Here is a 27438-nt window from a genome sequence, read left to right on the forward strand (position 1 = left end):
GGGGGGGGGGATGTAATATCCCAGTGAGGAGGGCTGTAATATCACAATGAGGGGGTGCGTAATATCCCAGTGTGGGGGTGCAATATCCCAGTGAGGGTGTTGTAATATACCAGTGAGGGTGTTTGAATATTCCAATGAGGGTGTGTGTAATATCCCAGTGAGGGGGGTGTAATATCCCAGTGAGTGGAGGTGTAATATCCTCGTGAGGGGGTGTGTATTCTCCCAGTGAGTGGGGGGGGCCCAATATCCCAGTGAGGGTGTGCATAATATCACAGTGAGGGGGTGTAATATCCCCGTGAGGTGTGTGTAATATCAGAGCGAGAGTGGATGTAATATTCCAGTGAAGGGGGTGTATATTATCCAATGAGGGGATACGTAATATCCTAGTGAGGTGTGTGTAATATCCCAGTGAGAGTGGATGTAATATTCCAGTGAAGGGGGTGTATATTATCCAATGAGGGGATGCGTAATATCCTAGTGAGGAGGGTGTACTATTCCAGTGAAAGTGTATGTAATATCCCAATGAGGGTGTGTGTAATATCCCAGTGAGGGGATGTAATAACCCAGTGAGTGGGGATGTAATATCCTAGTGAGGGGATGCGTAATATCCCAGTGAGTGAGGGGATGTTAATATCCCAGTCAAGTGGGTGTAATATCCCAGTGAACAGGGTTGTAATATCGTAATGAGGGTGTGTGTAATATCCCAGTGAGGGGGTGTAATATACCAGTGAGGAGGGTGTAATATCCCAGTGAGAGTGGGTGCAATATACCATTGATCGGGGGGCTATAATATCCCAGTGAGAGGGGGTGTTAAATCCCAGTGAAGGGGGTGGGGTGATATCCTAGTGAAAGGGGGGTAATATCCCAGTGAAGGGGGGGGGGGGGTAATATCCCAGTGAGGATTGTGTAATATCCCAGTGAGTGTGGGTGTAATGTCCCAGTGAGGGGGTGTAATATTCCAGTGAATGTGGTGTAATATCCCAGTAAGGGGGGTTTTAATATCCCAGTGTGGTAGGTGTAATATCCCAGTGAGAATGGTGTAATATCCCAGTGAGAGGGTGTAATATCCCAGAGAGGGTGGTGTAATATCCCAGTGAGGCAGTGTAATATCACAGTGAGGGTGGTGTAATATCCCAGTGTGGTGGTTGTAATATCCCAGTGTGGTGGTTGTAATATCCCAGTGAGAGCGGTGTAATATCCAAGTGAGGAAAGTGTAATATTTCCCATGAAGGGGTGGGGTAATATCCCAGAGAGGGTGGTGTAATATACCAGTGAGGAGGGTATAATATCCCAGTAAGTTGGGGGGTGTAATATCCCAGTGAGGGGATATAATATCCCAGTGAAGGGGGTTGGAATATCCCAGTGAGTGGGGTGTAATATCCGAGTGAAGGGGATATAATATCCCAGTAAAGGGGGGACGTAGTATCCCAATGAGGGAGTGTGCAACTTCCCAGTGAGGGTGTGTAATATCCCAGTGAGAATGGATGTAATATTCCAGTGAAGTGGGCATATAATATCCAATGAGAGGGGGTGTAATATTGCAGTGAAGGGGGTTGGTGTAACATCCCAGTGAGGGGGATGTAATATCCTTGTGGGGGAGCAATGGTGTAACATCCCAGTGAGTGTGGGTGTTATATCCCTGTGAGGGGTTGTAATAACCCAGTGAGGGGTCTGGTGTAATATCCGAGTGTAGGTGGTGCAATATCCCAGTGAGGGGTTGTATAATATTCCAGTGTAGGGGGGATGTAATATCCCAGTGAGGAGGACTGTAATATCACAATGAGGGGGTGCATAATATCCCACGGAGCGGGAGCAATATCCCAGTGAGGGTGGTGTAATATCCCAATGAGGGTGTTTGTAATATCCCAATGAGAGTGTGCGTAATATCCCAGTGAGGGGGGTGTAATATTCTAGTGAGGGTTTGCGTATTATCCCAGTGAGTGGGGGGGAGGGTAATATCCCAGTGAGGGGGTGTAATATCCCAGTGAGTGGGGTGTAATATCAGAGTGAGGGGGTGTAATATCCTAGTGAGGGGTGTGTAATATCCCAGTGAGCGGGGTGTAATATCCCAGTGAGGTGGAGTGTAATATCCCAATGAAAGGGTGTAATATCCCTGTGAAGGGGGGTGTAATATCCCAGTGAGGGTGTATAATATCCCAGTGAGTGGAGTGTAATATGCTAGTGTAGGGGATGTAATATTGCAGTGAGCAGAGAGTAATATCCCTTTGAGGTGGAGTGTAATATCCCAATGTAGGGGGTGTAATATCCCAGTGAAGGGGTGTGTGTAATATCCCAGTGAGGGGGTTTAATATCCCAGTGAGGGGGTGTAATATACCAGTGAGGGTGGTGTAATATCCCAGTGAAGGGGGTGTACAATATCCCAGTGAGAGGGGGTGTAATATCCCACTGAAGGGGGTGGTGTAATATCCTAGTGAGAGGAGGTGTAATATCCCAGTGCCAAGGGGGTGGTGTAATATCCAAGTGAGAGTGCTGTAATATCTCAGTGAGGGGGGGTGTAATATCCCAGTAAGGGGAGTTGTAATATTTCAGTGTGGTGGGTGTAATATCCCAGTGAGGGGTTTTTAATATCCCAGTGAGCAGTGTGTAATATCCCAGTGGGGGGGGGGGGGGGGGGGGTGTAATATCCCGGTGAGGGTGGTGTAATATCCCGGTGAGTGGGTGTAATATCCAAGTGAGGGGGGTCTAATATCCCAGTGTAGGGGGTGCAATATCCCAGTGAGGGCGTGCATATTATCCCAGTGAGGAGTGGTGTAATATTCCAGTGAGGAGGGGTGTAATATCACAATAAGGGGGTGCGTAATATCCCAGTGAGGTGGTGTAATATCCCAGTGAAGGGGGTGTAATATTCCAGTGAGGGGAGTGTAATAACCCAGTGAGGGTGTGTGTAATATCCCAATGAGGGGGTGCGTAATATCCCAGTGAGGATGGTGTAATATCCCAGTGAGGGTGTATGTAAAATCTCAATGAGCGTGTGCGTAATACCCAGTGAGTGGAGTGTAATATCCCAGTGAGGGGAGGGTAATATCCCAGTGAGTGGGGGTGTAATATCCTAGTGAGAGATTGCAAAATATCCCAGTGAGTGGGGGGAGGGGAATAATATCCCAGTGATGGGTGGTCTAATATCCCAGTGAGGGGGTGTAATATCCCAGTGAGGGGGTTGTAATATCTGAGTGAGAGGGGGTGTAATATCCTAGTGAGGGGTTGCGTAATACCCAGTGAGTGGGGTGTAATATCCCAGAGAGCGGGTGGCGGGCAATATGCCAATAAGGGGGTGCATAATATCCCAGTGAGAGGCTGTAATATCTCAATGAGAGTGGATGTAATATCTGCTGTGAAGGGAGTGTAATATCCCAGTAAAGGGGGGTGTAATATCCCAGTGAGTGGGGTGTAATATCCCAGAGAGCGGGGGGTGGGTAATATGCCAATAACGGGGTGCATAATATCCCAGTGAGAGGTTGTAATATCTCAATGAGAGTGGGTGTAATATCTCATGTGAAGGGAGTGTAATATCCCAGTGAGAGGGGGTGTAATATCCCAGTGACGGGCGTGGGTGGGTGTAACACCCCAGTGAGAAGGGGTATTATATCCCAGTGACGGGGTGGGGGGTGGATGTAATATCCCAGTGAGGGGTTGCGTAATATCCCAGTGATGGGGTATAATATCCTATTGTGGGGGTGTGTAATATCCCAGTGAGGAGGGTGTAATATCCCAGTGAGGGAGGTATTATCCCAGTGAGAATGGGTGTAAAATCCTCATGAGTGGGGGTAATATCCCAGTGAGGGGATGTAATATCCCAGTGAAGGAGTGTAATATTCCAGTGAGGGGGTGTAATATTCCAGGGTGGGGGGTAATATCCGAGTGAGAGTGTGGTCTCACCAGGGCCCTGTACAGCTGCAGAAGGACACCATTTACTGCATCCGCTGCACCCGATGTGGCCTCCTCTATATTGGGGAGACAGGCCGCCTACTTGCGGAATGTTTCAGAGAACCCCTCTGGGACACCAGGACCAACCAACCCAAACATCCTGTGGCTCAACACTTCAACTCCCCCTCCCACCCCACCAAGGACATGCAGGTCCTTGGACTCCTCCATTGCCAGACCATAGCAACACGACGGCTGGAGGAAGAGCACCTCATCTTCTGCCTAGGAACCCTCCAACCACAAGGGATGAACTCAGATTTCTCCAGTTTCCTCATTTCTCCTCCCCCCACCTTGTCTCAGTCCCAACCCTCAAACTCAACACCACCTTCCTAACCTGCAATCTTCTTCCTGCCCTCTCCACCCCCACCCCCACTCCAGCCTATCATCCTCACCTTATCACCCTCACCTTAACGGCACGGCGGCCCAGTGGTTAGCACTGCTGCCTCACAGCGCCTGTAGACCCGGGTTCAATTCCCGACTCAGGCGACTGACTGTGTGGAGTTTGCACATTCTCCCCGTGTCTGCGTGGGTTTCCTCCGGGTGCTCCGGTTTCCTCCCACAGTCCAAAGATGTGCGGGTCAGGTGAATTGGCCATGCTAAATTGCCCGTAGTGTTAGGTTAAAGGGGTAAAGGTAGGGGTATGGGTGGGTTGCGCTTCGGCGGGTCGGTGTGGACTTGTTGGGCCGAAGGGCCTGTTTCCACACTGTAAGTAATCTAATCTAATCTAAAAAAAAACCTCCTTCCACCTATCGCATTTCCAACGTCCCTCCCCCAAGTCCCTCCTCTCTATCTTTTATCTTAGCCTGCTTGTCACACTCTCCTCATTCCTGAAGAAGGGCTCATGCCTGAAACATCGATTCTCCTGCTCCTTGGATGCTACCTGACCTGCTGCGCTTTTTCAGACCTAACAGTCTATTCAACACCAGTTCCTGCCTAATATAAATTCCCTTCAGTTCATCCATTACCCTCATGATGGGGGCTGAGATCCCAATGGGGGAGGGTTACTATCCCAGTGAGATGGTGGGTAATATCCCAATGAGATGGGGGGGGGGGGTGATATCCAAGTGAGGGAGGGTTACTATCCCAGAAAGATGGAAGGTAATATCCCAATGATGGAGGGTTAATATCCCAGTGAGATGGCGGGTAATATCCCAATGAGGGAGGATTAATATCCCAGTGAAATGGGGGTAATATCCCAGTAAGATGGGGGTGCTTAATATCCAAGGATTGTGAGTGCGTGGGAGTTGGGCTCAAGAAACTCTTGCAAAAGTAAACAGAAAATAATTTCAAATTTCAATGAGAGGGGGCCATCAGCACCCGGAGCCTTTCCCCTGTTGTAATAAAATGTTTATTGTGAGCTGAACAGACAGAGTCTGACAATCATCATGGTGCAGGAGGGACTGTTGCTGCTCCTCCCCCTCCTCCTTTGCAGGAGAAATGCAGAGATCCCTATTGCCGGTCTTTAATACTCATCCACAGGGCAGTCGGTGAAGATCCGATGTTCCAGCTGAACCCATCACTGACAGCCAGTCAGTCATTTCCAGTCAATCTTGCACCCTCTTCCCATCCTCCCCTGACCATAACAGTCTCCTCTTGCTTCCATACCTGCTGTCCCTTTGTCATGTCTTTCAATAATTTCAGTGCAGAATATTGTTAACATTTGGGCAGGGAGGAGTGGGGTTATCCTCAGGGACAGAAGTGAATTCGAATTTGACATTATAATTGGATGAGCCTTGATCTTCTGGGCCAGCAGGAGGGCCAGAATGGAAGGGCTGAATGGCCTCCTGCTGCTCATTGTGTGTCCCCATGTGTGACAACCTGTCAGTCAATCAGGGATAGCAGCGTGTTCCGAGCATGGTGAATGGTGACCCATGCTGTCCCCCTCCCCCTCCCGTCCACCACTGGGTGTTATACTCAGATCCATGTGGTTGTGCTGATAGAATTCTTGGCCATACATGTGCAATTCCTGCACTGGGAAAACTGTGGCTGCCTCTGGAGCTCTCTCAGTTGTTTTACTGAGTTATTAACTGAAGAGTTTATGTGACCAGTTGGTGCACGGCATTCCTGAACTTTGCTCTGAACTTGGACAGACTCACTGCATAAAATAATGTGTTTGTGCTGCAGCTGAAATCCTTGACAAGGTATCCAATTGGTGCAAAAATACCAAAACTTGTTCCGTTAATGGCAAAGTATAAGAAATTTGTAACGTACACTAACCACAGAAGTATGAAGCTGGCGGATATGGTGAAGAGCGTAATCACTGACTTCCTCCGGCTCTCCATCTCTGCACCTTTGTGACTCTCTCCCTTGCTCTGACCCCTCAGTGTCTTGCGGACTCGACTGACCACTAAAATGTACCTGACCGTCAGAGTGTTCATCAACAGGATTAACATGAAAGGGACGAAAGGGGTTAAAACGTTGTCAAACCAGTTAAATCCCAGCCACCTGGGATCAGTAAAATAGATTGCTTTTGTTCGGCAGCCCCATGGAACGTTGCCAACTGTCCACCCAGGTTCAAACCGAAAATAGAAGGGAATGTTTTTTGAACAGAGCAGAATGCCAGTTGCAGCCAGAGCCCCAGCCAAGGTTTTGTCTGTCCAATATTTTCTCCGCAGCGTCTGACAGCAAATGACCACAAAACGATCAAAGGAGAAAAGGACAGTGAACCAGACGGAGCAGTCTGTGGCTGCGTGAATCAGAACAAAGATGGCACTGCACACAGGGGTGATGTCCAGGAAATTTCTTGGGAAGTAAAAATTATTGAGTTGCCATAGTACGACGTACACGAGGAGGAACAGTAGATCCGACGTTGCCATGGCCACCAGGCATCGCGTTGTGCAGTTAGAGAGGCCACACTTTCCACGTGCAAGAACCAAAATCACCAGGAAATTAACTGAAAGAGACAGGGGGTAAGATTTAAATCGGAAATTATTGATCAAACCTTCTCTGCGTCTGTCCAGAAAGCAATGGATGGTCTTAGCACTGAAATGAGTTAGCTGGGACAGGTCTGAGCAGAAGTGGGTATTGCAGATGCTGGAGATCAGTCAAGATTAGAGTGGTGCTGGAAAAGCACAGCAGGTCCGGCAGCATCCGAGGAGCAGGAAAATCGCTGTTTCGGGTCCGAGTCTGCTCCGGGGATGTTGCCTGGCCTGCTGTGCTTTTCCAGCACCACTCTAATCTTGATTGGGATAGGTCTGAGAGCGAATCTAAAAATGGCAGTTCCGAATCTGTCTCATGTCAAAAATGCTCCCTTTTGAGTTTGTTTTTTGGGATTAGGTTACTTACAGTTTGGAAACAGGCCCTTCAGCCCAACAAGTCCATACCAACCCTCCGAAGAGCAACCCACCCAGACCCATTCCACTCCCTTTACCTAACACTACAAGCAATTTAGCATGGCCAATTCACCTAACCTGCACATTTTTGGACTGTGGGAGGAAACCCACACAGACAGTTACCTGAGGTGGGAATTGAACCCAGGTCTCTGGCGCTGTGAGGCAGCAGTGCTAACCACTGTGCCACCGTGCCACCCAACCTTTAACTGGGAGGTTTAACTGGGAGGGGTGTACTGTATTGACAGATGACAAGGTTGTATAATTTAAGGTGAAAGGATTGAGTTTTAGAGGGAATTTGAGGTTCAGACTTTCACCAGAGGATAGTGGGTACCTGCTTTGGAGGGTAGTTGAAGGAGGGAACCTAAAAACTTTAACATTTCCTTGGCTGAGCATTCAGGACATCTTTAACTGAAGAGGGATCCCTGGACTCAAAACGTTAACAATGCTTTCTCCCCGCAGATGCTACCAGACTAGCCAGCTTTCGTCAGCAGATTTTGTTTTTCTGTGAAACGTTTCATTAAGGCTGTAAATCTTTGTCTTAACCTGCTGTTTCAGTTTAGCTCTGACTGTCTAGGGTGCAAGAATTCGGAGAAGGTGAAGTCCATTCAGCCCTTTGAACCTGCCGTGCTATTTGACATTGTGGTGGCAGATTCCCAACAGCAGTGCTTTCTTTCTGGCCATTCCCCTTGGTGCTCTTAAAATCACAGAACGCACCTGTCTCACACCCCAGAAAACACACTCAGAGTTTGAGGGAGAGAGATGGAACGGTGGAGACTGGAAGCATTATCTCTTACTCCAACACATGACAATCAGGGTCTGAATCAACCTGAGGATCATGAAACTGGAGTCCCATCTCAAGACTCGGTTTTTGCTGACTTTCTGTTTCCTGCCCTCTAACCATACGCTGTGCACACTCTTACATTAGCTGTGTTGTCATTAAATCATTTTCCCGATAGCAACATCTAACATAGCACTTTCCCAATGCGCTCTGGAAATGCACAGTCTACGTACACAATCTACATTAATGACTACAGTTGCAAATACAAATAGGACTGCCCCTAAAGCCATAATCATTGGGGTCATACGGCACAGACCCTTCAGTGCGACTCATTCATGCCCAACACATATCCTAAATTAAGCAAGTCCTGTTTACCAGCATTTGATCTATATCCTATTCATTTATCCATATAGACGTATTTTCAAAGTTGTATTTGTACCTGTCTTCACTACTTCCTCTGGCAGCTTATTCCATAACCGCATTACCCTCTGCATGGAAACGTTGCCCCGCAGGTTCCTTTTAAGTCTTTACCCAATCAACTTAAGCCGATGTGCTCGAGATTTGGGCTCCCTACAATGGGGAAAAAACAAACAATGGCTATTCCCTCTATCTGTGCCCTTCATGAATTTATAAGCCTCTAGAAGGTCACCTCTCAGCCTCCAATGCACCAGACAAAATAGCTCCAGCCCATTCAGCCTCTCCCTATCGTTCAAACCGTTCAGTCCTGTAACAGCCTTGTCAGTCCTTTCTGAACGTTTACAAGATAGCAGCATCTTTCCGTTTGCAGTGAGATCAGAATTGAATACAGCATCCTATAAGTCACCTCACTAATGTCCTGTACAGCTGCAACATGACGTCCCAGCTCCTATACTCAATACACTGCGAATAAAGGTTAGCTTGCTAAACACTGTCTTCACCATTCTGTCTGCCTGCGTCTCATCCATCTCTGTTCGGCAAAACATCCCAGGACCCGACCATGAAATGTCCAAGTCCTGCCCTGCTTTGCCTGACCAAAATACAACATCTTACATTTATCCAAATTAAACTCCATCTGCACCTTCTCGGCCCAATGCCCAGCTGATCAAGGCGCTGTTGTACACTGAAGTAACCTTTTGCACTCTTCACTACACCACTTGTTCTGGTGTCATCTGCAAATTTGCTAACCATCGCTGCTCTTTTCACATTCAAATAATTTATATAAGCGATGAAAAGGTCGTGGAACCAACACTTGCACCATACTGCTGTTCAAAGAGTTCGAAAAACAAACTGTCGAAATTAGTGGCGTGCATGCAAGTCAACATCCCTAAAGTTGTGACATGTCTCAGCAGAGCGTAAACTTCACTCTGTTTGGAAAGAAGGGGGACAGAATGCAATACAATACAATACATAGAGTACTACGTGCATTTGAAAACTAGGGCTGACCCTTGCACTACTCTCTAGTAAGAGAGGGATGACCGGTGGTGGTGCAATCTGAATATTGTGTGTCTCAGCCAATGACAGAGATTGAGAAAGAGAATCCTTAACTGGACGCACGCTGTTGGCGTCACGCTGCATTGCCAAGTAGCTATCCAGCCAATTGAACTAACCGACCCCAAAATACCACAGTGCGCGTTTACATGAAAATAATACCTTACAGTGTCAAGCAGGCAGTGCTGCAATTTGGTCGAAAGGGTGATTTTCAAAGATTCCTTGGAAAACAAGCATACAAAAATGGGATCAATGCGTTTGGGAGCTCAGAGGGACAGATTCACAAATGTATAAAATAGCGTTAACAGGGTAACAAAACAATACAATTGCTAATTCAGGACAGGCGTTCATTTCCAGAATGAAATTGGAATACAAAGAGCTAATATTCATCCACTATGGAGCCTTTGTGGGAGCACGCTTAGTTTACCGGCAAGATTAGAGTGGAGCTGGAAAAGCACAGTAGGTCAGGCAGCATCCCAGGAGCAGGAAGTCGATGCTACGGGTAAAAGCCTCTCATCAAGCTTTTGCCAGAAACGTCGATTTTTCTGCTCCTCGGATGCTGCCTGACCTGTTATGCTTTTCCAGCGCCACTCTAATCTTGACTCTGATCTCCAGCATCTGCAGTACCCACTTTCGCTTAGTTTACCTGGTCGAGTTCCGGTAAACATTTCACAACAACATGAGTTGATGCACTGGACAATATATAATTATACGATGGAGAATGGCAACTGAACTGAGAAAGACTTGTTTCATCATTAAGCGCACATGCCACGATCTAAACTCTGTTAATATAATGATTAACTTCAGAGGCACAAAGAAACACACCGGGTTAATTACTCAAAACCCGAACGAAATTTACCCTAAATGCTTTAGCACTTAGTATATACAATTTCCACAATTTACATCACACTGTTCCAAAGTGACTAATCTACTTAATTCAATTGAAACTCTCCGAAGTCTCTGGTGAAAATGGAGATTTCCAGAAGGTTCCAGGAGGAGGTGAATTATTCGGTGGGAAATTCAATTGTCAAGCAATTCATGATGAGCCTGCGATGCTGGAGATTCTGCAGTGAGCCTGATCTGAATCTAAATCACCCATTGTCTGCCCTGGTATGACCTTGGTTAGAACCTGCCCATGTATCATTGTGAACGGGAGAGTGAAACCGCAGACTAACCTCAGATTCACACAAAGTCAGCGGTGCAAGGCACTTACCAGGAATTGCTACAATCGGAAGGATCACGTAACATATTTTCCGCGCCTGAGATATCGTTTCATGCATTTTCTGCGCGAATCCCTTTGTGTAAGCAATCTCTCTGTACTAAACGCGGAATATTATTCCCAAATCCTTTCATTTATACCTGATGGTATCGCCTGGGGGACAGCCACGTTGCTACACCATTCAATTGTATTATTGAAGAACTTGAGCAAACAGGTGACGACAGTGAATTAACCCTAAATTGTGAGAGCATTTTTCATACTGTGGTTTACTGGATGATACAAATCTCAATCGGTCAATCACAAATATTGGAAAATGCATCTATGATACCCAAACACTATCCGTCACACTTTGAAATCTCCTTTGATTTCAATGTCGTCCTTCCCTTAAATTTGACAACTTCGTAATCAAATTCCGGTTGTTGTGTCTTTCCTCAACACTGGGATGCGGCTCCCTGTTTAACAGTGGCTGTTCTGTAAGGAGATGGTCAATGGACGTGATGCGTTGCAGGTGTCAACAAATCAAACATCGCAATAGAGCTCCTCGAAGTGCACAGTAGCGGCTCAATCCACGATAACTTCCCAAACGAAAATAAAACTTTACAAATAACTCACTGGAAGGAATCCTTAAAGATTACATAAGCTTCAATCAATACAGATTCTCTGACAAGTTGAAACTGTTCTGGGATGTTTCAGAGCTGACTCCGAGTCACACGCAAACTGTATAGCAGCAGATGGGCGTTAATATTTCGCGGTCTCCCCCCCCCCCCCCCCCCCCCCCCCCCCAGTGTACTGAACACGTTCAGTGAAGAAACCTGAAACAGCCGACCGAAGAAGTGATGGAGTCGTTTGAAGGGAAATAGAGAGGTGAGCGCAGGGAGGAATTTGCAGTGACCCGGATGCAGAAGTGTCAAAAAGCAGTGTTGTTTAAGCTGATGTCAAATTTGTCAGCGAGCTCAAGTAACAGGACTTAGTGTCAGGACTGATAAAGGATAGAAAACAGAGAATGGGAATAAACATGTCTTTTTCAGTTTGTGAGGCCGGAGTTAGTCAGTGCCACAAGGAATATTAATTGAGACAAAGTTATTTATAATCTCTGTCAATGACTGAAATGATGTGATCATGTGTTTTCTTTTTCTGAGAAGGCACTATTAGGTGAGACAATAAGATACAAGGTGGACAGAGAAACCCTGAAAAGGGGAAGCGCAGGTTTAGTGAGTGAGTGACAAAGAAATAGTCTGTGCAACGTAAGCTAGGGAAATACTAAGCATCGTTCGTTCATTTCAATATTGAAAGGATTTCAGACTACTCTTAGATTTATAGATGATGTATCTAAATTTCCAACAAAGAGCAAGAAGCCTTTCTGTGCAGTCATGCCCCAATTCCCATTTTTCTCTGGAAAGCTTTACTCCTCTCAGATCTTACCAAAGTTCAATAGTGCAACCCTGGGTTTGTGTGATTTCACGCCCTCGCCATTGAACCGTTGTTATCCAGCATTCATTCTCTTGATACTTGGCTGCACTCAAATGGACACGGACTCCCAAGCCTCCACTCTTCCTTGCTTTTCACTGTTAATGAAGTCAATGTCGATGGCTGCGTTAACATCAAGTTTCGTCATTGGACAAACCTAAAACAGCTGACTGACGGACCCCTTCAAAGTCATCAGTCCTGACTTGACGCAGTCCAGAATGATGTGTTGACTCAACCGGGTACCCGCTCAAGAAGGACCTAGAACAGCTCCAGGACATTTTGGGGAGGGGTGGGATGGGGATGGGATAGAGCGGGAGCGGGAGCTGTGCAAAGTGAAGACCCAATGGTCCTGGCCCACAATGACACCAACAAGGTCCATTCGTGAAATAACCCTGCAGAGGGCGGCACTCCATAAGCAATCACCCTTTATTTACAAATGCGTAGCCTCTCAATGAGTCAGGCATTCAGCATCACAATATCCCTGACATTCACCCCGCTGTGTTAGCAGGTCTTTCTGATTGGTGCAGATTAACAGCCTCCATCAGAGAGATCATATCCTATGAGGTCCAGGTGGCTGACCTCATGACAGTCACTACAGGTAGAGGCAGCGATGAGTTCTTGAAAGTAGAATTGACATAGATGGGCAAGAAATTGAGAAGCTAATTAGGCCGATGGACATGCGAATGGAATTACTTGGTAGCAGGAGGAAGGGCTTTGGTAGTCGCGACTTTTACAGTGGTTTCTGGGACTGTTGTGATCTGAAAACATTGTAAAGGTGGGTTTCCTTTTAACGGGGTGAAAATTGCTACCAGTCTCGGGAAACATGGTACTGTTGTTGCAGAATATTTAATCAAATCGGTCAGAGGCTGGGAATCTGTGATCGAACTCCGTTAAGAGGAAAATTAAGCTGGTCACGGAAAGTTGAAAGTCTGTAATTGAAAGAGAAAAGCAACAGAAACACGCTCTGGATGCACAATGATGCTGTGCCTCAGAAGCCGAGTCTTCAGGAGAAAGCACCGCCCTCACATACCTCACAGAGTCAGGGGCAGGGAGACCCTCAATAACATGTGCACTAAGTGATAATTTTACTGTCGAAACCTCATTTTCTTTGTGATGATGCGTGCGGCATTTGGATGGAATCAGAATCGAAGAACCCATCAATATTTTGAACTGTCTCCAAACACCCAAATACTTAAAGCCACAACGCACAAGCAGAAGGATTAATTTATTTCATCTCCTATTGAGCTGACACAAGAGCACAGATGTAAGCATGGAGCAGTTTATTATATTTTTTTTCAAAAAATGTGGACAAACTGAGACAGCATTATGTAACAATATTATTGTATTTGGGAAGAATAGCTATAAAATACTGAAATTGTTTATTAAGATGGAGAATGCAGAAATTGAATTTGAAACTCAGGGCTTTGAATCTAAATAAAGAGAACAACAAGGAATTGATGCATAACTGGGTAAAAATGGACTGAGTTCACAGTAGATAGGCAATGCTGGAAGACTGGAGCGAGGTTAATGTGCTGCCACTATTTAAGAGAACTGGTAAGGAAAGGCCAGGAAACTATAGACCAGTGAGCCTAATGATAGTGATGGTTAATTTGTCAGAGGGTGAAATAACTCTCAAAGGAGGCAGTTTCCCTGTCAAAATGTTATCTGTTATTTTACACGTGCACAAAACAACTTGTTCAGATCCAGTTGCAAGAATGCAACGACACTATGAGACTGCTTGTTTCTATCTGTCAGCCAGGGCTCCATGATTAGCCTGGAGATACAGCTCCAATCAGTGATCTCATACTTGAGGAGATTTACCAGGTCCTCATTCTAATCACTACAAAGGGGACTCTGAGGAATAGGATTTACATGTTTTTGGAAAGGTAAGGGCTGATTTTGGATGGACAAGAAGGCTTTATGTGTGGCAAATTGCATCTCTCTAACTTGACCGAGTTTTTTTTAAAGAAATGACAAAGAGGACAGAGAGTCATACAGCCATAGAAATGTACAGCATGGAAACAGACCCTTTGGTCCAACTCTTCCATGACGATCAGATATCGCAACCCACTCCAGTCCTGGCCCATATGCCTCCAAACCATTCCTACTCATATACCCATCCAGATGCCTTTTAAATGTTGCAACTGTACCAGCCTCCCACCACTTCATCTGCCAGCTCATTCCAAATGCCCACTGCACGAAAAAATTGCCCCTTAGGTCGCTTTTACAACTTTCCCCTCTCACTCTAAACCTTTGCCCTCTAGTTCTGGACTCCCCAACCCCAGGGAAAATACTTTGTCTATTTATCCTATCCATGCCCTCATGATTTTATAAACCTCTATAAGGTCACCCCTCAGCCTCCGATACCCCAGGGAAAACAGCCCTAGCCTATTCAACCTCTCCCCATAGCTCAAATCCTCCAACCCTCACAACATCCTTGTAAATCTTTTCTGAACCCTTTCAAGTTTCACAACATCTTTCTGATAGGAAGGAGACCAGAATTGCATGCAATATTCCATCAGTGTCTTGTACAGCTGCAACATGACCTCCCAACACCTGTACTCAATAATCTGACCAATAAGGGAAAGCATACCATACTTCACTATCCTATCCACTTTCAAGGAGCTATGAATCTGCACTGGAAGGTCTCTTTGCTCAGCAACACTCCCTAGGACCTTACCATTAAGTGTATAAGTCCTGCTAAGATTTGCTTTCCCAAAATGCAGCACCTCACATTATCTGAATTGAACTCCATCTGCCACTTCTCAGCCCATTGGCCAGCTGGTCAAGATCCTGTTGTAATCTGAGGTAATCCTCTTCACTGTCCACTACACCTCCAATTTTGGTGTCATCTGATAAAATGACAAGGGGCATGGATCAGGTGAATACCGAGGTCTTTTTCCAGGGTAGAGGTGTCCAAAACTAGAAGGCATAGGTTTACGGGGAAAAAAGAAATATCTATTCCTCTGAATGAATGTATGATTTATTTATTGTCAACTATATTTCAAACAAAACCAGGAAAAATGTACTGTAGCCACAATCTGGTGCCATTTGAAGATAAAGGAAGAATAAAAGCAAGTACTTAAAATAAAATTCATCTTCATTGGTTAGGATATAGAGAGGAACCTCGATTATCTGGCATTTGGTTATCCGAATTTTGAATTAAATACAAGCAGCACATCTTTCCAGGCCACTCTGGTCCTAATTCCCAGACTGTCCTCCCTCGTTCTAGAATCCCCAACCAGTAGAAATAGTTTATTGACCCTGTGTTTTCTCTGCCATACAAAGCAGTTGACAACAAAATATTCAATATTTTGAAGAAGACATATTTAGTTCTGAGCAGTAAATGAGTAGAAGAGCATGGGGAGAAAGATGCCTTATGATTTTATGCTTATTTTTTTTTATCTCCAATCGTTTTTTGGAGCAGGGTATTTTTGGGTTTATGCATGGATCAAGGCACATTTACATGTATAAAGAATGCTGTATTAAATTAATGCCTAGTTGAAGGTATCCTCTTTTTAATTTTTAATTATATTCAAATGCTGTTTGGTTTAGATTGCAACCTTATGGCTCATTTTTCCTTCTCATTACCAAGATATAAAATGTTGTGAACTTTGTATTGCTTCTTATCTTCAATGCAAACAGGAAATGCAATTTTATTCTGAGCTCTGTCAAACACCAATCCTCTTGACCTTTCATTGTGAAGCTGGTACAGTTTAAGTTTACAATGGTGGGCCCTCTGGTGGGTTCAGAGCATATTGCTGTCAGTCTGTTTGGCTGCTCTATGTTGACTTCACAATAGTCTGCCCTCTTTCGAGCATAATTCAGACTCTTCGCTGGAATCCAATTGAAATATAAAAAAAGATTTCTTTCTGCTGTTCATTCTGTCATTTCGAAACTGCAATCTTGCGACCTGCGCTGGAGTTTTAGATGGGGTCGGTTAGATATGGGAAGTCCAGTGAAATGCCAGGAGAACGTTAATAATGGGAGCTGTGAAGTAATGCTTGTTTGATGTTAGACTGAAGACAAGATAAACTAAAAGGTCAAATGTTACACTGGAGCAAGAGCACAGAAAGCTGCTGGCTCATTTCTGTTCTATTACATATTTCCAAGTTTCAGTTTGGGGCTGAATTCCTGCTGCAATAGGGAATGTCTCAAAAGATGTTTTCTGTCCTGCATAAATGCATCATCAAAATGTGAATTCCCTTAGAGAGATAGAAAGGGAGTCAGCTCTTTGAAGGCGTGTGCATGTTTCTGTGTGTGTGTGTGTATGTACGTGAGTGTTGAGAGTTCCATCATGGAATTATTGACACTCAAGTTGGACACATATAGGCACGGCCTCTCGCTCACACAGATATATTCACTCTCAGTCAGAACCACACACACACATAGATACACATGATAGAAATACAGAAATATAAGTCAGAGAGAGGAAGTTTTTACTGGGAGTCAAACTGAGAGCAGGAAAATTCCGAGATAGAACGTCATTTTGGGGGGTTTAGGGTCAGAGAATCTTAGGTGTTAGTATGGGACCAATGTTCAATATTTCCAAACTGTATTGATGTTCCTTCTCCCTTGCCTTTCCCTACTTATAAAGTCAACGTCAGTGCTGTGCTAATAGGAAATTGTGGTTGTGAACAAATCTAAGATGGCTGACTTGACTCGTTTGTCAGCAAGGGTGGGGAGGGGGAAATGTGTCAAAAGCCATTTCCATTCGCAGATTCTCGCTGAGGTAGCAAATAGAGACAGCTGTTTGAAGGTGATTAAATGCAAATTCCAGAATCTGTTTGCAATGAATGCCTGAGATAAGGTCAGATTCCAGTAATGTCTGCCTTACCTTCCAAGCTCCATATATTGTATCTGAGAAACTCAAATAGACAAAACCTGAAATAGCTCAGCCACTGAATTCTATCTCTGCAGCCTTGGATTGGAATCTGTCACAGACTGAGAGCACTGCGTGGCTGGGCCCGATCCAAATATCCCTCAGTGCCTTTGTAACTGTTGGTCGATGTGTGAGTGTCTGTCTGGTTCTCTCCATTCTTTCAGAGGAAATGGAAATCGCCACCTTCTGGTCTGTAACTCACTCTCTATCATGTTAAGTTCATGTTTCTACAACAATCTCCTGGCAACAACAGTCAATGTATCACTTGTCTTCCTATCTGCTGGCACTACCATCATGTTAACTTTCTGATATTCTGCACAAGATCAAACAAACCCCATGGACAACGGCATTCCAGAATTTCTCACCATTTGCATCAGAAACATTCTGCTTTTCCTTTTCTTCCTGCAAATCACATGCCAATACATTATGTTGCACCTGCCAATGTTTAAAATATAACTCAGACAACACAGACAGCAAAGTAGATGATATGATGGGATGCAGCAACTCTGTTACACTCAGTAACTTCATGTTGCAATGTAATAATATGCCGTCAGAAACCTGCCCTCCCCCAAGGACAAAATCTCCCTGGGTCTGGAAGTGTGGACTAGGCAAGGAACGGGATTTTAGTCCGTCACTAAATTAGTTTGGAAATCTGCGCTGCACATGGACATTTCTCCACATTATATTCCATTGGCCAATGATTTGCCCACTCAGTGAAGCTGGCCATATCGGATCACAGTCTCTTTGGTTGTCCCCACAGCTTTCTCTCCCACCCAACATGGGTCTTGTCAGTGACCCTGGGAGACACTACATGGGAACATAGAAGATGGGAGCAGAAGTAGGCATTTGGCCCCTTGAGCATGCTGTGCCATTCAAGATGATCAATGTTTGGGAGATTTGTAGCTCAGGTGCTCGTTGTTGTGGTTCTGTTCGCCGAGCTAGGAATTTGTGTTGCAGACGTTTCGTCCCCTATCTAGGTGACATCCTCAGTGCTTGGGAACCTCCTGTGAAGCGCTTCTGTGATGTTTCCTCTGGCATTTATAGTGATTTGTACCTGCCGCTTCCGGTTGTCAGTTCCAGCTGTCCGTTGCAGTGGCTAGTATATTGGGTCCAGGTCGATGTGCTTATTAATTGAATCTGTGGATGAGTGCCATGCCTCTAGGAATTCCCTGGCTGTCCTCTGTTTGGCTTGTCCTATAATAGTAGTGTTGTCCTAGTCAAACTCATGTTGCTTGTCATCTAAGTGTGTGACTACTAAGGATGTTGTTTTGTGGCTAGTTGGTGTTCATGGATGCGGACAGTTAGTTGTCTTCCTGTTTGTCCTATGTAGTGTTTTGTGCATGGGATTTTGTATACTGCATTGGTTTTGCTCATGCTGGGTATCGGGTCCTTTGTCCTGGTGAGTTGTTGTCTGGGAGTGGCTGTTGGTTTGTGTGCTGTTTTCTGAACCCTTTCAAATTACACATTTTCTGAACTCTTTCAAATTACACATTTTCTGAACCCTTTCAATTGACACAACACCTTTCTGATAAGAAGGAGACCAAAATTCCACGCAATATTCCAACAGTGGCCGAACCAATGTCCTGTACAGCCGCAATATGACCTCCCAACTCCTGTACTCAATACTCTCACCAATAAAAGAAAGCATACCAAACGCCTGCTTCACTATCCTATCTACCTACGACTTCACTTTCAAGGAGCAATGAACCTCTACTCCAAGGTCTCTTTGATTAGCAACATTCCCTAGGACCTTACCATTAAGTGTATAAGTCCTGCTAAGATTTCTTTTCCCAAGCAGCACCTCAAATTGATTTAAATTCCATCTGCCACACCTCAGCCCATTGACCCATCTGATCAAGGTACCTTTGTAATCTGAGGTAACCTTCTTCACTGTTCATTCCACCTTCAATTTTGATGTCATCTGCTAACTTACTGACTATACCTTATATGCTGGGAGGGAGAAAGAAATTGAGAGATTTTACATGAACGAGAGAGAAACAGTGAGAATGTGTATGATCCAGACAGAGAGAGACAGAGAGTTTGTACATGAGAGAGATTCCCCTTCCCCCTGACACTGAGGGGTTCTGGTATCACACACCAGAATGAAATCAGATGGTGTGTTTGTGCAGGACATAATCCCTGGAAATTGGACGTCTGTTCATGCAGATGTTCAGAATCAGGAATCTAGCAGAGAAAGCCAACAGAACAGAGAGAACTAAACAAGTAACTTTGTGTTGAATTTGGGGAAGAGTTCAGTTACTGTTGAGAATGTTGAGCCAATAATATATTGGGAAAAGGTGAGGACTGTACTTACTGGAAACCAGATTCTAGATTAGAGTGGTGCTGGAAAAGCACAGCAGGTCAGGCAGCATCCGAGGAGCAGGAAAATCAGGCAAACGCCCTTCATCAGGAATGAAGGCAGGGTTCCTCCAAGGTGGAGAGATAAGTGGAGAGATAAGTAATATATTGACCTTGTTGTACTGCAGTCAAGAGCTCAGGAGTGAGTGAGTAAGTGTGTGTGTCTGTGTGTGATGGAGCAGTTCAAACTGAATTTAACTCTGTGTCTGTGCTTGGAGAATGCCTGCACTTCAGATATTTGACTGCAATATCATGGAGAGCTCTCTCCATGCCTGTCCCAGGAGTCATTATGCAGACGGTGTAGAGAGAGATTTACTCTGTATCTCCTCCATTAAACAGGAGATATCATTGCAATGTACAGATGACACAAATTGTAACTGGAGTAAACAGAGAAGAGCAGGAGTCTTTAGGAGGATACAAGCAGACACTGTTTACTGTCATTGGGAAGATGTCTGAAGGTGAAAGTGATCCACAGAATTGCTGAAGTCATCTCAGTAAAAGATTCACAGAGAGACTTCCTTCCTGCTGATGGCCAATTAATGTGAAGCACAGAATTCCTGTGAAATAGGCATGTAAGGGCTGAGGGATTTCTGTTTGTCATAACGAGCAAAACAGTCACCTAACGTCATGGTGGGAAGAGGCCAGGCCTGAATTTAGCCCAAATCACAGCCTGACACTGCAAACCCACAAGACAACTGAGAGATGGACATTTATAAAACACATCCTGTGTTTTCAGTGTAATCTCAAACTGGGTTACAGTTTTCTAATGTCCTCAGTGAGGTTGAGGGAATGGGGAAGCTAATTTCAGAGACAGAGCGAGAGAGTTACAGACACAGACACAGAGCCAGGAACACACAGAGACAGGATTGGAGGATCCTGAAGATGTTTCAGAGCAGACTATGAGACGGACACAATTTATACATCAGCAGATAGGAGTGAATCATTCTCTGTGACTTCCAGTGCACTGAGCACAGTTTCTATGAATGAATGAGATGTTGGGATCAGAACAGAACCGAGAAAATCAAATAAAGAACTTGGTATCGAATTTGTTGAGTTCATCCATTTTTTGCTGTCTGTGTGTCTCTGTGTGCGTATATCTGTGCATGTATGTGCACACGTGTGTGTGTGTGTGAGAGAGTGTGTGTGTGTGTGTTTGTGTGTAAAATGGAGAGAGTAAGGCGTGAGTTTAAATCAGCATCTTTCAACAGATTTTACCTGCTGTTAATATTTTGAGTCATATCATCTAGGGAGCTGTCCCTAACTCTGTGTTGTCTCTTCCCTGGAAGTGTTTGATGGGGATTCAGTAAAGGGAGCTTTACTGTGTATCTCACTCCATACAGTCCCTGTCCTGAGAGTGTTGATGGAGACAGTGTTGGATTTAATCTGAACAACTGATCCAGCATCCACAGCTGTTTGTGGAAGAGAGTTCCAAATCTCTCCCTCGCTTTGCATGTCAAAGTGCTTCCTAACATTTCTCCTGAATGCTCTCGACCCTCATTCTCAGACTCTGCTCCCTCTCGTGCTGCAATCTCCCATCAGTGTGAATCGTTGACTTTGATCTACCTTGTCTTGTTGCTTTCATAAGATATCGATCAGATCACCCCTTTACATTCTCAATACATTCTCAATAATCTCTCCTCAGAATGAGGTCCAGGATCATTCCTGTAACCCTCCTTTATGCCCCCTCTCTGTTCTCCAGCCTGATAGCCACACACTTGTTTACAGTAAACTCCATCTGACAGTTTTGCCCATTCACCCAGTCTATCAATCTCCTCTTGTAATTCATGGTACCACCTGCACTGTCTACAATGCTGCTTAACTTTGTCATAGAATCATCGGGTTAGAATCCACCAGCATGGAAACAGGTCCTTCAGCCTATACTGCTCCAAGCTGACTACAATATCCATTCACACTAACCCCATTTCCCTGCACTTGGCCTATAACCTTCTAATTCATTCCTATCCATATATTTGGCCAAATGCCCTTAAATGTTGTTAATGTACCCACCTCAACCACTTCCACTGGCAGCTCATTCCATATGTGTACCATCCTCTGTATAAAAAAGTTACTCCTCGGGTTCCCTTTCAGTCTTTCCACTCTAACCTTACACTGATGCCTTACAGTCATTGGTTCCCTAACAAGACTGAGTGTATTCACCCTACTCATGCCAGTCATGATCTTACACATTCCATAAGATGCCCCTTCAGTCTCCTACACTCTAAATAAAAAAGTCCTTGCTTGTCCAACCGCTTGCTATTATAACTCAGTCCCTTCAGTCTTGGCAACATCTTTGTAAATTTCTTTCACACTCTTTCCAGTTTAATAACATCCTTCCTGTATCAAGGTGACCAAAACTGAACACAATCCTCCAACTTCCCAACCTCTATACTCAATGCCCTAAATGATGAAGGCCAGTGAGCCAAAAGCCTTCTTCACTGGCCTGTCTACCTATGACTCCACTTTCTGTGAACCGTGCATCTGAATCGCAAAATCCCTCTGTTCCACTAAACTCCATCAGGCCCTACCATTCACCATGAAACTCCTGCCTTGATTGGACTTTCCAAAATGCAAGACCTCACACTTATCTAAATTAAACTGCGCTTGCCATTTCTCAGTCCACTTCCCCAGCTGATCAAGATCCTGCTGATATTTCCTAGAACCTTCCTCATTGTCCATGAGACCACCTATTTTAGCGTCATCTGCAAACTTACTACTCATGCCTTGTACATTCTCATCCAAATCAGTGGTATGGATAACAAACAGCAATGGGCCTAGAACCAACCCCTGAGGCACTCCATTAGTCACAGGCCTCCAGTCCAATAAGCAGCCTTCCACTATTACCCTCTGCTTCAGCGTAGAGGGAGATTTACTCTGTATCTAACCCCATGCTGTCCCTGCTTTGGGAGTGTATGATGGGGGGGGGGGGGGGAGGGGATAGTGTCAAGGGAGCGTTACTCTGTATCTAAACTCGTGCTGTTCCTGTCCTGGGAGTGTTTGATGGGGACAGTATAGAGGGATCTTTACTCTGTAAGTAACCTAGCGTTGACCCTGTCTTGGGAGTGTTTGTTGGGTTTACTATCAAGGCATCTTTACTCTGTAACTAGCCCAGTGCTGTCCATGTCCTGGGAGTGGCCGAAGGGTCAGTGTAGAGGGATCTTTGCCTGGATCTAACTCCACGCTGTCTCTGTCCTGCGAGCATATGATAGGTCAATGTAGTGGAAGCTTTTTCTGTCTCTCAACCCATTCTCACCAAACTCTGGGAGATTCAGGTGGGAAAGTGTAGGGGGGACACATACTCTCTATTTAACACAGTGAAGGAGCTGACCTGAGTGTGTTTGATGGGGACAGGATGGGGGAAGTGAGTAATTCAATCAGTACGTAATCCCATGCTGAACATGGCAGGAAATTTGAAACGCTGCAGTGCAGAGGGAGCTTTCCTCTGTATCTAACATCAGCCTCTCAACCAGCCCTGGAGTTTTAGATGGGACCCGTTAGATATGGGGAGTCTGGTGAAATGGCAGGTGAACTGAAATAATGTGAGATGTGAAGTAATGCTTGTTGGATGTTAGACTGAAGACAAGATAAACTAAAAGGTCAAATGTTAAATTGGGAGCAGGAATACAGAAAGCTGCTGGTTCATTTTTGTTCTGTTACGTATCTCCAAGTTTCAGATTGGAGCTGAATTACTGTCACAATGGGGAATGTCTCAAAATCTATTTTCTGTCCTGCATCATCAAAATGTGAATTCCTTTACAGAGATAGGAAATGGAGACTATACTTTGATGGTGTCTGTGTGTGTACATACGAGAGTATTAAGAGCTTGATCATGGAATCATTGATCTCAAGTTGAACACATAAAAGCATGATCTCTCACTCACATAGATATGCTCACTCACAGTCAAAACCATAATACACACACACACAAAACAGACACACATGATGGAAATAGAGAAATAGAAGTCAGAGAGAGAGAGTTTTTACTGGGAGGTCACACTGAGAGCAGAAAAAATTCCATTTTTGGGGGTTTTTGGTCAGAGAATCTTAGATGTTAGTGTTGCACCAATGTTCAATATTCTCAAACTATATTGATGATGCCAGTCTCTCTTGTTTTTACCTATTTATAAAGTCAATGTCAGTGCTGTGCTAATATAAAATGGTGGCTGTGAACAAATCTGTCTGACTTGATTCATTTGTCAGCAAGGGAGCGGGGGGAAATGTGTCAAAAGCCATTTCCATTTCCATTCATAGATCCTTGAAGAGGCAGGAAATACAACCATCTGATGAAGGAGCAGCACTCCAAAAACTAGCTTTTCCAATTAAACCTGTTGGATTATAACCTGGTGTTGTGTGATTTTTCTAACTTTGTACACCCCAGTCCAACACTGGCATGTTCAAATCGGAAATAGAGACAGCTCTCTGAAGGTGATTAAAATGCAAATTCCAGAACCTGTTATAATGAATGCCTCAGACAATGTCAGATTACAGCAAGGTCTGCCTTACTTTCTAAGCTCCAACTATCTGAGAGACACAAATATACAAAACCTGAAATAGCTCAGCCATTGAATTGTAGATCTTTAGCCTTGGATCAGAATCTGTCACAGACTGAGAATCCTCTATGGTTAGGCCCTATCTAAATCTCCCTCAGTCCCTTCCTGACTGTTGGCCACTGTGTGAGTGTCTGTTTCTCTCCCTGCTTTCAGAACACATGGAAACTTCCACCTTCCAGTCTGTAACTCACTCCCTATCATGATAAGCTCACATTTCTATAATAATCTCTTGACAACAACATTTAATGTATCACTTATCCTCCATCTGCTGGCACTACTATCTGATATTTCTGTACAAGATCAAACAAACCTCATGGACAATGGTGTTTCAGAATTTCTCACCATTTTAAACAGAAACATTCTGCTTTTTCTCATCTTCCTGCAAATCACATGCCAATACATTATATTCCACCTGCCAATGTTTTAAATATAATTCACACAACAGTGATTGCAAGTCGATGATATGATGCGATGCAGCAAACTCTGATACACTCAGTATCTTCATGTTGCAAATTAATAATATCCTGTCAGAAACCTGTCCTCCCCTCAGGGACAAAACCTCCCTGGGTCTGGAAGTGTGGACTATGCAGGGAACGGGAATTTTAATCTGTCACTGAGTTAGTTTGGAAATCTGTGCTGCGCATGGACATTTCTCCACATTATATACCATCTGCCAATGATTTGCCCACTCAGTGAAGCTTACCACATCGGATCTTAGTCTCTTTGGTTGTCCCCACAGCTTTCTCTCCCACCCAACATGGGTCTTGTCAGTGACTCTGGAGATATTACATAGAGATAAAGAAGATAGGAGCAGGAGTAGGCCATTCAGCCCCTCGAGCATGCTCTGTCATTCAAGATGATAAAGACTGATCTTCAAGCTCAATTTCCTAATCCTGTCCTCCCCCTCAGGTCACCTTTGTTCATTTAGACACATGAACCAAACCGAGATCCTGTATCAGAGAGAGAGAGAGATTGTGTATGAGAGAGAGAGTTGTTGAGATGTCAGAGAGATGGATAATTGAGATGGTGTACGATAGAAAGAGAGTGATACTCAAATGGTGTATGGGAGAGTGTTGGCGGGACAATATATGAGATTGAGATTGTGTTCGAGAGAGGAAGAGACCACTAACATTATGTATGAGATAGATGTTGACAGACGGGGAGATAGTGAGATTGTACATGGGAGGGAGAAGGAAATTGAGAGATTTTACATTAGAGATAGAGAAAACAGTGAGATTGTGCATAAGCCAGAATGAGAGAGTTTGTACATGAGAGAGAGGAGTGAGTGAGTGAGTATGTGTATGTGTGAAAGAGAGAGAGAGAGGGGTATGAAGACAGTTCAACTCAGTTTACCGCTGCAACTCTGCTTGGGGAATGCCTGTCCTTCAGATATTTGACTGTGACATCATTGAGAGTTCTCTCCGTGCTGTACCTGTCCCAGGAGTCATTAATGCGGACAGTGTAGCGAGCTTTACTCAGTATCTCCCTCCATTAAACAGGACAAATCATCGGAAGGTGCAGATGATGCACAAATTGCCCATGAAGTAAACAGGGAAGAGCAGTAGACTTTAGGAGGAAACAAGCAGACATTGTTTACAGTCGTTGAGAAGATATTTAAGGATGAGAGTGGTCCACAGGATTGCTGATGTTATCTCAGTAAAACTTCCTTCCTGTTGTTGGCCAATTAACATGAAGCACTGAATTCCAGTGAAATAGGCATGTGAGGGCTCAGGGAAGCGATAGTGTTTGGATGTTAGACTGAGGAGGGACAATACAGATTAATGGTACAATGTTAATCTGGGGGACAAAACAGAGACTTCAGTTGTAAATCTGGAATTCTGTCAGCACAGGAGAGGGGAAAATGTCTCAAAAGCACGTTTTAAATTTGGTGATATAATCACATTAGCTTTCTGTGATTTGTGAGCAAGGATCTGGAATATATTGCTGAATATCTATTAAGTCCTGGAGTAAAGTCGTATTTGATCCAATAATGCAGAGCCCTGGTGGCACACACACACATTCTCGCTGATCCCTCAGAATCTCCCGATCGAGGGTGGATTTGGTTGCCCCCCACATATCAATCATAAACAGGATTGGATTTTCAGCAACCACTAAGGTAATGTGAGGCTTCTGCTGGAGTGGTGGGAAAGTACTGACGACTGGGAGGTTCTGGCTCAGAAGTTGTTGAAGGTGAAAGGAGTCCGGGGTGGCAGATTCTGGGATTGTGTGAAAGAGACATTCGGTCCTCCAGTGCCCGGGCATTCTACAGCTGAAACACAAACCTATTTGCGTAACTGGGTATCGACACCATCTCCCCTTCTTCCAAAGTACATTAGGGAACAGCCCTGGTTCTCCTCTCCAGGGTCCCCTTACGAAGGGTCACTTGGTAGGGGCCTACATCTGGGGAAAGAGTGTGTGCCCATGGGATATCCCACTCCCAATGAAAATCCCACTCCCAATGAAACTCATCAATACTGACTGAAGGCGTGTTGTGATCATGGAGCAGCTGAACAAACTCAGTTTTTGTGTGACATTTAGAGCATGACTTGGGGTGGTTCTGGCCGTCCCTGTAATAAATAAGGACCCTCCTCATCTGGGATCTGCTGTTCTCAGACCAAACCATATTGTTTGTGCATACCATGTCTGCGACACTCTAGGAGACACATTGTAAAATCATATAGTTAAACGATGGTGTGTCCTATCTGCCATGAAAAGCTTGATCCCCAGCATAAGTCCCATAGCACGCAACAAATATTCCCCAAAAGTCCTCTCCAGCTCTTCAGACTTACGTTTGCAGTCTAGGACCTTAGTAATGTTGATAGGCAGTTGCAGGGCACGCTCTAATGACTGGACAATTTGGTTCACTTGAGTGTCCTCTTTGAATTAGTTATTTAAATCATTGTAAGTGTGGACAGGTCTCTTTCTGTCACCCTCGCCCATTTGCTCTTGCCACTTAATAACTTCTTCTAGTGACAAGATCATATAACAGAGGACTAACAGATGTTGCATTTTACATTTGAATTGTGCGCTGGTTTATCTGTACAATCCAGAGCCAGATTCATTATCATGATCATCTCTTGGGGGTTCCAAGGGACATAGACCCCGATTGTTGGCGGCTCATCCCCCTCATCTGCTTTGGGGTTTGGCAGCTGCCTTGTAGGGAGCATAGTTTTGCGGGTGACATGGAGATGGTGAACTCCAGTGCAAAGGTCATAAGGTGCCTTTGGTTTCCTGGAGCACATCTTAACCCGATCTGCTACACATGTTTTCCCGGGGCTTGGGTATGGTGGCGGGGATGGAGTCATAGGTGGCTCAACTGGTGCACTCAGGTAACATCCCATTCCTCCTCTGCCTCAGTATCATTCCCTTCCTCCTCGCAAAGGGTCGGTATGCCAGACATGAGCTCAGAAGTGCTTAGGTTCTCTCTACAGCATTGTCGCTTTAAC

General features: G+C 44.8%; 1 protein-coding gene across 1 annotated transcript; it reads right to left on the reverse strand.

The window, feature by feature from the left end:
- Positions 1 to 5978: 5978 nt before the first annotated feature.
- LOC148138413 (allatostatin-A receptor-like) lies at positions 5979 to 27333 on the reverse strand. Its single transcript, XM_087981710.1, has 3 exons — positions 27007 to 27333; positions 10733 to 10838; positions 5979 to 6835 (listed from the first exon to the last, which is right to left on the reverse strand). Exons 1-3 carry the CDS (start codon positions 27331 to 27333, stop codon positions 5979 to 5981), a joined length of 1290 nt encoding a protein of 429 aa, XP_087837836.1.
- Between the last annotated feature and the right edge of the window lie 105 nt (positions 27334 to 27438).

This window comes from Chiloscyllium plagiosum, unplaced genomic scaffold (genome assembly GCF_037043375.1).
Source record: "Chiloscyllium plagiosum isolate Xiang-an unplaced genomic scaffold, Cpla_swu_hap1 HiC_scaffold_40, whole genome shotgun sequence".
Classification (NCBI taxonomy): Eukaryota; Metazoa; Chordata; class Chondrichthyes; order Orectolobiformes; family Hemiscylliidae; genus Chiloscyllium; species Chiloscyllium plagiosum.